This window comes from Artemia franciscana, chromosome 1 (genome assembly GCF_032884065.1).
Source record: "Artemia franciscana chromosome 1, ASM3288406v1, whole genome shotgun sequence".
Classification (NCBI taxonomy): Eukaryota; Metazoa; Arthropoda; class Branchiopoda; order Anostraca; family Artemiidae; genus Artemia; species Artemia franciscana.
The window spans coordinates 70,781,830-70,794,849 of record NC_088863.1 but is presented as its reverse complement, the minus strand read 5'-3'; the positions used below and the strand labels follow the sequence as shown (position 1 = coordinate 70,794,849).

Here is a 13,020-nt window from a genome sequence, read left to right as displayed (position 1 = left end):
ATTTGGGCCCAGCCCTCTGACACTTCAAACTTCCGTGAACTTCTGGGCACTTCCTAATCAAATAATCTTTGTTTTTTGTTGTTTTTTTTTTTACAATTGCTCTCTCCCCACCAAGGAAGAGAAATTATAACTTTAAATTCTTTTATGATATACCCCCTGTAATCACATTCTCACCAGCAGTCGTCAGCGATAAAGAACCTCGAGCCTCTAATTAGCTTCAAAGGTCACGATATCGGCGTAGGCGTTAAAACAGACAATTGTTCATCTTGCCGTTCGTTTATTGTAATGACAATGGACGGCTATATTTCTGCCATCGGTATTTTTTTTTTATTAATTTATTCATTTACTGAGCGTTATATCTTTTCAATGTGTACGTCGCAATACTATCCCTCTAAGAAACGCTCGGTTGAAAAACACATAGTGTGCCTCGGGTCTTATATTATGCTGATGGCTTGATTGACCTAGATGAAAATCCTAGCAAAATGAATGGTTTTTAGAGGTTTTGAGAGTTTAAAAAGGGTGTTTTTCTCAAACACCCACTGCACCTCCTGGGTGAAAGGCCACGAAACGGAAATCACCACCTCCGGTTTGGACCTTGTGGGTCTAATGCCGTCATATTTACTTACTTAATTTTGAGAGTTCAATTGCAACAATAGGCTTGAAAAAAGCCCTAGTCTGTTATACTGGGTGTAAAGGAAGGTAAAGAGGTTATTAATCAGGAAGGTACTTGCCGAAAATATGACTAATAATGTAATCGGTGAGCAGCGGAAGGTTTGCCAATGAAATTTAGGTGATCGATAGTGCCGATTGAGGATTATATACTCGCCCGGGTATGTTAGTCGTCTACATTTGGAAAAATCACGTTTTATGTTCCTAAAGAATCCTTATTTATTTTTAAGGAAATGTTGAAAATTGCTCTCACCAATGACCACACAGTCTGTGTTAATCGGCTTCACTGATTACAAGTGCCCCACTATGCTCATGACCTTGAAACTTGTAATTTGATTTTTTTTTTTTTCATTTGTTAAAATAATATGCTCTAATATTCAAGTATTTGACGATTAAAGGAAAGATATACTAGAACTACTTCTAACAGCAACTGCTAGCTATTTCATGTCATGCACTTATTAACGAACAAAGTTTGAAATATACTAGCTCAGCATCTCAAATTTCTCCACCAGAGACTAAATTGTAGAAAGAAGTATCTTTAAAAATGACAGAAGTAGAAAAATCAATTTTAGAGTACAAAAAAGGCATTCAAACACTCCCTATCGCAGCCAAAACAAATAGTAAATCAGACGGTCTACTCCCCGTACATGAGAAATTTTCAGTACACCGTTTGCACGGGCAGTACGAAGGATCCACACTATCTGGGAATGCCGTAAGGGTGTGCATAACTGGCCTAACATAACCATCCTGAAAATTCCAGCCAAACTTTAGGGGATCTAAAAACTGTGGATTTCGTCGGTTCGCTTGGAAAGAAAAATGTCTAACTGGAGGTAAACGCACAAAGCATGGCACCCAAAGGTAGCGCTAGATACCGGCAAATATTTAAGCTCTCGCTTTTGATGGTATAATTGTCCTCGAAAGTCGTCAGTGGAGGTAAGGAGATCTTTAGCATATATGGTGACAATGGTTTTCCTGCAAATAAAAAGAAAGCTTTTTGGCACAGAAGTATCAAGCTTTGACTTCTCTATGTCATTCACAAGTAAAGCAATCTTATCTTAGAATCCCCATTTCTCGACCGCCTTAGGACACTCTTGTTCCTTTAGAGAATATAAGATCAATTGTATCACAGCTCAAAAGTGTATGAAAAAGGCAAATAGCATTATATATATATAAATATATATATATATATATATATATATATATATATATATATATATATATATATATATATATATATATATATATATATATATATATATATATATATATATATATATATATATATATATATATTCTTTTCTTTTTTGCCTCTTAAGTTTTTGTCTGCATATTAAATTGCTTCCTCTTTCTTTTTAGATTCAGATAATCAATGTTCCGACACTTCGGGTATTGGGAAAGGCTCCAATTCTTCAATGTATCGACGATTCAGTTAATATTGTTGTATATAGGGAGGTTTTAAACCTTGAATGTGTCCTTCAATGTAAGTACTTTACATGGTTTGAGTTTTACCAATATTAATAATAATAATAATAATATTTATTACCCACAAACATACAAAAGTATAAACAGTGGAGTACAGAGAAAAAAATTAATATACAAAGCAAAAGTACACGTAACTCAACAATGACAGGCACAACAAAGCTAATACAACAAAGAAAAACATTATAATAAATAGATTAACAGATCAGTAGAGCAGTTGAAGTAAAGCTGCATTGATAACTAGAAATATTTACAAACACAGTATAGCCAGCCGCTCATATTTTCCATTCATTTTGTTCAACATTTATTATTAACCCACAAAGATAACCCAATCGAGAAAAGAAAAAGCAAACGAAATTAACAAAACGACCAAAAAACTAAATAGTTATCCTACATAATACATAAATAACAAGAGAAAATAGAACTAAACTAGAAAGATAACTCTTAAGAAGAAGAAGATTATGGCACCATCTCCCCATACAGGGAATTATTCTTTTCAGTTTTTTGCAAGCAATATAAAAAGTAAAAAATGCCAATCTTTGACCATACGTTCATTATATATTTATTACAGGAATGTTTATTCATATAATATATATTTGTTGATTGAATATTCTGACCGTTAGTCGCCCCTAAGATATAGCTGATATACTCTGTTAATAACATGGGTGCATATAGTGTCTTTTTATTTAGTTTAAAATGACCTTAAGTATTCCCTGAAAGTTCAAGCACTGTTCAGCATACTCTGAAAATTTCAATTTAATACCCTCAGTCATTCCTAAGATATTGCTGATGCTTCCTTTTGACTATCAGCATGCACATAGTATGTTTTTGTTTTGTTCAATATCCCCTAACATTATCTGAAACTTAATGCAGTACCAGTTTCAAGTAGTCGCAGTCTTAGTCGCAGTCGGAAGTAGTCACTGTTGCAGTTGCAACTAGTGGCATCTGCATCCCCAGCAGTACTAGCAGTGGCCCTGAGAGTTTCAAGTTAATACCATTATCTGCTCCTAATATATTTCAGATTTTCGTTTTTGATAACTTAAATGGAGATAATATCTTTTTATTTAGCTCACCATACCCCTCAATATCCCGTGAAATTTCACCTTAATACCGTTAGTTTTTTCGAACCTACACATGATCAAACATTTTTCATTTTCTCAATGAAAAAATCTGCATGTTATAAAATAGACACATTGGATAATTAACAATCCTTGCCCAGAGGGCTGTGGGGGCATGTGATTTCCAATCAAATGAGTTTCTTCAAAATTCTATACGACCACCCCTTACCTAAAAACCTAATATGTTCTCGGGGTGTAACTTACAACTCTTGCCCCGGGGCTCTGGGGGGATGAAGTGTCAACCCTTGAGGCATTGTTACATGATCTTTGGACTATTTTGAGCAAGGTGGCTATCTAAAAATTTTGCTCGGATATATTTAGAGAAAAGAAGACGTAGAGGGCTAATTGCCCTCTGATTAATTTCGACGCTATAAAGTGGAACTAGGACTTTCAATTTCCAATTAAATGAACCTCTTTCAAACTTTATGCGGTCAGCCCTTTCATAAGAACCTTGCATGCCCTGAGGCATAAGTTACAATCATTTTCCCTGGTCTTTAGGGGTTGTTTAAATCCCGAAGGCACTGTTTTACGATCTTAGTACTATTTTGAACAAATTAACTTTCTCAAAATTTTTACTGGATGCATTTGGTGAAAAGAAGGTGGGGAGTTGGGGGGAGGGGACTTGTTGCCCTTTGGTCACTTTTGGCTCTTAAAAAGGGACTAAAACTTACCATTTCCAATCAAATGAGCCTTCTTCAAAGTTTGTATGACTACTCTTTCAATAAAAAGGTTATATGCCCTCGGGTAATAGATTAAAACCCTCGCCCCGGGTCTTTGGGGATGTATTCACCGCAGAGGCATTGTTATATGATCTTTAGATCATTTTGAATAAAATACCAATTTCAAAATTTGGATTGAATGCATTTAAGGGAAAGAGGGTAAGGAGGGGGCTACTTTTCCTCCGGTCACTTTTGACTCTTTAAAATTGAACTAGAAGTTTCATTTTCCAATAAAAATGACCGAAGTTCATACGAGCCCCCAAAGTTTATACGAACTGTCATTCCATAAGAATGCTATATGCCCCTGGGGCATGACTTGCAATTCTTGCCTCTGCCCTCTTAGGGGTCGTGTTGAATGCGGAGTTTTTTTCCTTTTTTTTTTACCAATTTTTAGACAATTTGAATATGATGACAACCTCAGTATTTTGATCGGATGCATTTGGTGAAAAGAAGGTGGGTGGTGGGCTAATTTATCTCCTATTACTCTTGACTCTTAAACGACACTAGAACTATCGATTTCCAGTCGAAGGAATCTCGTCCGAAGCTTTTGCGACCACCCCTTCCATATGAAGTACCTCTTGGGGAAAAAAAAAATAGAAGTCTTACGGCCTTTACTATAGGCAACGATGTAGCTTTGCCTCTGATTTTTGTTTCAATTGTAAATTGAAAGGAAGTGGAACATAAAGAATAATTTATTAAACTCAAAAATCCAAGAAAAGTTTCCATACGAAAGTTTCACAAACTTAATCTAGTGGTTTGACTTTGTTTTGAATAGAAAACGAAAACTAGTTGCATTTAAATTAAGCCCCAAGACGGAATCAATTTTCCATTTTGATATGACCTGGTTTATTAATTTTTTCTGTTAAAGGATTTCCTTTCCAAGAAAAAGGAGTAATACATTCTTTATGACATTCTACTGAGATGTGAGATACAAATCTGATGTAAGAGTGGATAAAAACCTTAAAATTGTAAATGTGGGATTTTATTTTCTTCTTGTTAACCAAAAGATGCTGTATTTTACTATTAAGAACATTATACACTAGATACACTAGCCTCGGGTTATCCCGACTATACATACTTGCGATATCATGTTCAGTTACAGTCCTTTCCTTTTTCTGGTTTTCCTGCTTTGAAAATTATCTATTGCTTTTTTTAGTTATTTTAAACTTTTTGTTTTGCACTGTTTCGTATATATATTATATGTCTGTAAATCCCGTATGTATATACATACTACTACTACTACTAATAACTCACTGCAGTACCAAGCCGCCTGAGGCCAACACAGCTACGCACGCTCCTCCTCCAACCTAATCTATTTAAAGCCTCCCTCTTTACACCCTCCTAGGAAGTTCCCATTTCCTTTAAATCTTTATTTATGACATCCTCCCAACCCAGACAAGGACGACCTGCTTTCCGTGTAGCCCCAGACGGTTAGCCAAAAAGGACAATCTTCGGTAATCTGTCATCCTTCATCCGTAGAACGTGGCCTAGCCATCTCAACCTTTCTTTCATTATAGCCCCAGAAAGCGGGATTGAACCACACTTTTCGTACAACCTACTGTTTGAAATACGGTCAGTCAGCCGGGTACCCAGAACAATCCGTAGGCAATTTCTCTGGAAAACATCTAGTAAATTTTCATCTGCTTTTCGGAGCGCCCATGCTTCAGAGCCATATTTGACCACTGTCATCACTGTAGCTTCCAATATTCTAATCTTGGTTTGTAGGCTTATCTTTCTATTCTTCCAAACTTTTTTTTAACTGTGAAAAAACACCCTGAGCTTTAGCTATTCTACTTTTAACATAAATATATATATATATATATATATATATATATATATATATATATATATATATATATATATATATATATATATATATATATATATATATATATATATATATATATATATATATATATATATATATATATTATATTATATTTCTTAGAGAATATAAATTCAACTGTATCACAGCTCAAAAGTGTATGAAAAAGGTAAAGGGAAAAAAATCAGGCTTCTATATATGGATTCTCGTTGTCGCTTGTCTTCTAACCCGCAGACAATTTGAGCCTTTTCTTCATGTCATGACGTCACCACAGGTTTGGTATAGCGACCTTGGGAAAAAGACAAATTCTTTCTTTAAGTTGTGACCTATTTAGATCGTTCTGTGGCCAGTAGATCGGCCAATCTTAAGAAGAAAAATTACTATGTGGCCGATTTCAAGACCGGGTCCCGGCATGGCTACGCGACAGGCTTGTATATACCGATTCTCATTGTCAATTATCTTGTAACCACAGAAAATATGAGTCTCTTCTTGATGTCTTTGCGACACCATAGGTTCGATACAGCCGCCATGAGAGAAATACAAATTCTTCCTTAAACCTGTGACCTTCTCAGATTGTTTTAGTGGCCAGAAATGTCAATAGGCCAGTTAAGAAAAAAACTATGTAGCCGATTTTGAAACCGGGTCCTGGTACTTGGCATTTGGTAGGCTTGTATATATTAATTCTCGTTGTGAGTAGCAACCTCCATATGAGTCAGCTTTGTTAGCTACTCTTTCGTCGGAAAAATGAAGTGCTCCCCAGTGACACGTAGAGCGTTCTAGGATCCCAATAACTTTTAATCGACTGTTGCCATAATTTATGGCATATTTTTAGGTTTGTACTGGGTTTCGTGCCACAATTTGTTGGCGTCGAAGGTTGCGATGGCGTTGTTCTACTACCGTAATATTTATTTCTTCTTCACTTTCATTTTTGACTCTTTCTGATTTTTATTGTCGCTTGTCTTCTAACAGCGAAATTCTTTGTTTTTCACTCCATTTTCGACTCGTTTTGATGCTCACTTTCTTGCGATTGCCAGAAATTCTCACTCGACTTATCTTTCAACCCCATACTCCCTTGTTCTCGCTGTGACATATCTTTTAGCCGTATATTTCTTCGTTCTTCACCTTCATTTTTGAGTAGTTTAATTATTTCTGCCGCTTATCTAGTTATACGAAACTCCACAATAACACCTAGTTGGTGGGGGCGCTTTGCACCCCCCCCCCCCCAAGCCCCCCTCCGCGCGCGTAAGTTGTTACGCGCCATATTAGTTACGTGCCATTGTAGTTGTGTCCCTGTGTCCCACCTGTTTATACCTTACCTTAGACCTTAGATCCTCCAGAGCCAGGGGTGGCGCATAGGGCGTCTACGAAACCTCGCCAGACATCTCGGAGCTGAGCTGCAGCCGTGACGTCCTCCCACTATGGTTGAAGAGACAACTCCGCATTTCTCAGGTCTCGGTCGTACTGTCGTCGTAAGGTGTGTCTTGGTCGACCTCTTTTTCGCCTCCCCTCGGGACGCCAATCATATACTGTATTCGGGATTCGATCCTCTGGCATACGGAGGACGTGGCCAAGGTATGTCCATCTCCTACGTTTCAGAAGGTCAGTAACTAATGGCTGACCGGTACGTCGGCGAACTTCTATGTTGGTGACCTTTTCCTGCCACGATATGTTCAGGATTCTCCTAAGGCACATGTTTTCAAAGGCTAGGACACGTTTCTCTAGCTGGGTGTTTAGTTTCCAGCATTCACTAGCATAGAGGAGGATGGACATCACATTGCTATTCAGGAGGCGGAGCTTCAAGCGCATAGAGTATTTACTACTGCGCCAGACTGGTTTCAACTTGCTACAAGCCGATGTCGCTTGTCCAATTTTCCTCTTGATTTCGTTGGCTATTTCACCATCGTATTCGATCCAACTCCCGAGATATTTAAATTCCTTGACCTGCTCAATAGTTTTATTTTTGCATTATAATATGAGTGGGGAGTCAGATGTGGCCGTACTCTTTGTTTTACTGACATTTACTGCAAGTCCCATTTTCTCGGCCTTTTCGTCTATGGCGTCGAGTAGTAGCTGCAGTTGCAGTTTCGCTTCTTCAAGAAGAACAACGTCATCTGCGAAGTCCAGATCAGAGATCTGTCGGCTGCTAATCTTCACTCCAATGCCTGAAGACTGCCGTAGAATATAGTCCATTACAATGACAAACAGAAACGGGGATAGGACACACCCTTGTTTGACGCCAGACATTATCTTGAAGAAACGCGTGTCCCCATTTTCTGTGCGTACACAGCATTCACTATCCTCATATAGTGCGATTATCATTTTGACTAGTTTATCAGGTACTCCGTAATATTTCAAAATCTTCCATAAAGTGTCTCGGTCAACAGAATCGAACGCCTTTTCAAAATCAATGAAGAGCAGGTACAGCTTTTTGTTCCATTATCTGGACTCTTCCACCATCAGTCTAAGAATGAAAATAAGATCAGAGCAAGACCTACCAGGTCGGAACCCATGTTGCTCTTCCCTGAGATGTGAGTCTAGGGCTGCTCTTAGGCGTTGTAGTATTACTGAGGCTAGTATTTTACTAGGCACAGACGTCAAATTGATGCCCCTCCAATTGTCACAAATTTGTGCATCGCCTTTCTTGAAGAGTTTGACCAGTATACCTCTGGTCCAATCTTTTGGGACTTTTTCGTTGTTCCAGATGGCCACTAGAAGAGCAGTCCATACGAATATGCAGGCTCGAAGGGACGCTTTCAGCATCTCTGCCGTGATCCCATCGACTCCAGGTGCACGTCCATTTTTCAGCTTTTTCACAGCTGTCGTCACTTCTTCCGTGCTGGGTGGGTCAGCACTTACGTCAATTTGTAAAAATGGCGTATCCGGTACTGTTTCCGGATCATCAGGTCTGGGCCTATTTAAGACCTTCTCGAAATGTGAGGCCCATCTCTCGTCAGCTTTCTGTGGATCCGAAATAACGTCTCCATTTTCATCTTTTACAAGGGATGTACGATTTGTTTTCTTTCCAACTATCTCGTTTGTTAGTCGATAAACCATTTTTGAGTCTCCTTTCTTTGCAGCTTCTTTTGCAAGCGCTGCTTTTCTCTCAATGGCATTTCTTTTGTCTTTCCTGGCACTTCTTTTCACCGCTTTATCCTCTTCTTTGTAGCGGAGCTGTAATTAGGCTTTTTGCTCTGGGCTCGACGTATTCAGGATAAGCGTTCGGGTCTCCTTGCGTTTACTGATATATTTCCAGGTGTCATCCGATATCCATTCTTCTTTCTTTCTTTTCTTGAAGCCAAGGATGGCCTTCGCAACGTCATGGTACACACTCTTGACTGAGGTCCATGTATTCTCAACATCAAAGTCATTGGTTTCGTCGAGCAGATTTAACGCTTCAAATCCGTTATGTAGAGATATGCAGAAGTTTTTGCGGATGTCAGGATCTTTCAGCTTATCGGTGTCGAATTGTTTATGTGTTGCAGTGTTAGTTTTTCGCTTCTGAACTTTCAGTTTGATTCTTACTTCGGCTATCATCAGGATGTGATCTGAATTTACATCCGCTCCTCGAAAACCCCTCACGTCACATAGGCTTCTTCTCCAACGTCTTGACATGAGGAAATGGTCGATTTGATTCTTCGTTCGGCCGTCGGGGGACACCCATGTGTACTTGTGAATCGTTTTATGGTCGAACATACTACCACCTATTATCAAATCGTTGCTTAGTGCATAATCGATTAGGAGTGTGCCATTCTCATTTATCTCTCCCATGCCATGTGGGCCCAGAACTACAGGGCAGTACTGGTGGTCTGCACCAACTTTAGCATTTAGATCGCCAACCACGCAGAGTACATCATGCCTAGGAACGTCTTTGGTGACCGAGTGTAGCATGTTATAGAAAGCATCTTTCTCCTCTTCATCAGCTTCGTTCGTTGGAGCGTAGCATGCAATGATGTTGATTTTTGTGTGATTTGATACGAAGCGAGCTGTCATTATACGTTCGTTAACTGGGTTCCAGTTTGTCATTGCTTTGTGTGCAAGTGGCGACATCAGAAGTCCTCCACCAGCGCGATGAATGGAAGGTTGACCACTAAATGCCATGACATATCCATCACCGAACTTCTCTAATCCATCTACAGTCCACCTTATTTCACTGAGAACGAGTATATCGATGAGGTATTGTCTCATCTCTTTAAGAACTTGCTCTGTCTTGGATATCTGGTTCATCGTTCTCACGTTCCAAAAACCCATCTTTAGATTCTGTTTCGCTGTGCATATAAAAAGAATTTCAGGTTTACGGACTCTTGAACATGCAACATATAATTGTCCATGGGAAAAACAATCCGTATTCAGATCTATACCGCATTTTTCTAATGATTGCCCTTGAGCTTTGTTGAAGGTGATTGCTAATCGAATATTCCCTGTGTCCCCGTCATTATTTATATATCCCCCCTGTGCCCCCCCTGGCGTCCCCGTTGTAGTTGTGTCCCTGTGTCCCGGTCGTCATTTGTGCCCCGGTCTGTAATTTCTCTTTGAGTGTCCCGGTCGTCATTTATATTCCCTGTGTCCCGGTGTATTGATCTTAATTTTTGATTTGGGCACCAAGTGACGTCATTTGGAAACATGAGTTATATTTTCTGATGTTTAATAAAAAACGCTTAGATTCTGACGTAGTTCCAGTAAGCAAAGTCTTCAATGGCTCTGATGGTGCAGCCAGTTGAGGAAGTTTAACTTTTACTGTGGCGCAACACATTCCCATTGTTTCCTTGCAAAAAGGGACAAATTTTAGACATAGTCCCGATTTGAACACATCTACTCAAGCTATAATCATCGACTGGCTGTACCTGAATTCCAGGCGATAATTTTCACGTTGCTCTTGTCTTTCACGCCGCAAGCCTGTCTCGCCTATCTCTTTGAGCCGCAAGCCTGTTTTCACGTTGTTCTTGTGATTCCTCGGCGCGCTTTCTTTTGGCATTATCTCTTTGAGCCTCAAGCCTCCATTCACGTTGTTCTTGTGATTCCTCGGCACGCTTTCTTTTGGTAATTTCTCCTTGAGCCGTGAGCCTGTTTTCACGTTATTCTTGATTCCACGGCACGATTTTTTTGGTAATTTCTCTTTGAGCCGCGAGCCTGTTTTCACGTTGTTCTTGTGATTCCTCGGCACGATGTTTTTTGGTAATTTCTCTTTGAGACGTAAGCCTGTTTTCACGCTGTTCTTGTGATTCCTTGGCACGCTCTCTTTTCTTACGTTCTCTATTAGCCACAAGCCTTTTGGCATTAACTCTTTGAGCAGCTTCCTCGGCTGTTTCTTCTGCCATTGTAGGATTTATACTAAAATTTCTCTTTGAATTAACTCTTTGAGCAGTTTCCTCGGCTGTTTCTTCTGCCATTGTAGGATTTATACTGAAATCTCTCTTTGAATCGCCCCCTTATATACTTATAATGACGTTTCCAACGCAATGTTACTGAAATTATTCAGTTTCCAACGCATCAGTAATGGCTGTTTGAAAATATTTGCAGTTGCAATTACTATAAATGATGATTCATTTGGAACCAACACATGAACTATCAAATGTGATTAGATGTGAAAATCGACAACTTAGACCAATTAGACAACTAGACAATACCAATACGGGCAGCTAAAGTAAAAGCCATTGTTAAATTGTCCGAAGCAATCAAAATCCCAAAACTTGTCAAAAAAGAAGAGCAAACACACCGTGCAAGCGAGCGAGTCAAACATAAAAATGAAGATTAAAGACACGCGCGGCTAGAAGATGTGCAAAAACGACAATTAGAGCTTTGCAAAAATGAAAATGAAGAGCAAAGACACGCGCGGCTAGAAGGCAAGCGACACCTAACATGTGAGCGAGTCAAAAATGAAAATGAAGAGCAAAGACACGCGCGGCTAGAAGGCAAGCGACACCTAACATGTGAGCGAGTCAAAAATGAAAATGAAGAGCAAAGACACGCGCGGCTAGAAGGCAAGCGACACCTGACATGTGAGCGAGTCAAAAATGAAAATGAAGAGCAAAGACACGCGCGGCTAGAAGACATGTGGCACTGAGCGTGTAAGCGAGTCAAAAACGAAAATGAAAAGTGAATATACAATGGTTAGAACTATAGCGGTGACGTGTCAAAAATGAAAATCAAGAGCAAAGACGCATGAGGTTAGAAGACATGCGACACCGAGCATGTGAGCGAATCAATGAAAATCAACCTGAACAGCGCGAATCAAAACGTGTCAAAATTGAAAATATAGCAACGATGATGGGGTTTCGGATTTTGACATAATTTAGGTCATCAATGCCCACCATACCTTGGAAAATAAAAAACCTGGACTAGAAAATCCGCTGGAAGAAAAAAAGTTTTTGTCCCACCGCCTGAACAAGTAAAAGAAACAAAGGTTCAGCGATATATCTATATATATATAAAATAAGTTGTCTGTGTGTGTGTGTGTTTCGAGTGACGTCATGTTTGTGTGTCGACTGACGTCATGTTTGTCGACTGACGAAATTACAGACCGGGACATCGGGACACAAATGACGACTGGGACACCGGGACATAGGGAATATAAATGACGACCGGGACACTCAAAGAGAAAGCGACCGGGACACAAGGAATGTTCGATTAGCAATCACCATCAACAAAGCACAGGGAAACAAATGACGACCGGGACACGGGAATATAAATGACGACCAGGACACTCAAAGAGAAATTACAGACCGGGACACCGGAACACAAATGACGACCGGGACAAAAATAACGACCGGAACACCGGGACACAGGGAATATAAATGACGACCGCGACACTCAAAGAGAAATTACAGACTGGGACACCGGGACATAAATGACGACCGGGACACAGGGAAATAACAACAACGGGGACGCGGGGGGGCACAGGGGGATATATAAATAACGACGGGGACACACGGAATGTTCGATTAGCAATCATCATCAACAAAGCTCAAGGGCAATCATTAGAATAATGAGGTATAGATCTGAATACAGATTGTTTTTCCCATGGACAATTATATGTTGCATGTTCAAAAGTCGGTAAACCTGACAATCTATTTATATGCACAAACAATGGGACAGCCAAGAATGTTGTATATTCGCAAGTTTTACGTAGTTAAAAATATATATATATATATATATATATATATATATATATATATATATATATATATATATATATATATATATCCATATATAT

The 13,020-nt window shown here is 39.2% G+C and overlaps 1 protein-coding gene across 3 annotated transcripts in view; it reads left to right on the top strand.

Moving 5' to 3' along the window:
- The window catches only part of LOC136033505 (WD repeat-containing protein WRAP73-like), an 85,375-nt gene that overhangs the window by 59,550 nt on the left and 12,805 nt on the right, over nucleotides 1-13,020 (top strand). For all 3 annotated transcript variants that reach the window (XM_065714252.1, XM_065714260.1, XM_065714255.1), the window contains one exon: nucleotides 2,026-2,149. In XM_065714252.1, the coding sequence (XP_065570324.1) occupies nucleotides 2,026-2,149 (124 nt within the window). The remainder of the gene's footprint in view (nucleotides 1-2,025; nucleotides 2,150-13,020) is intronic.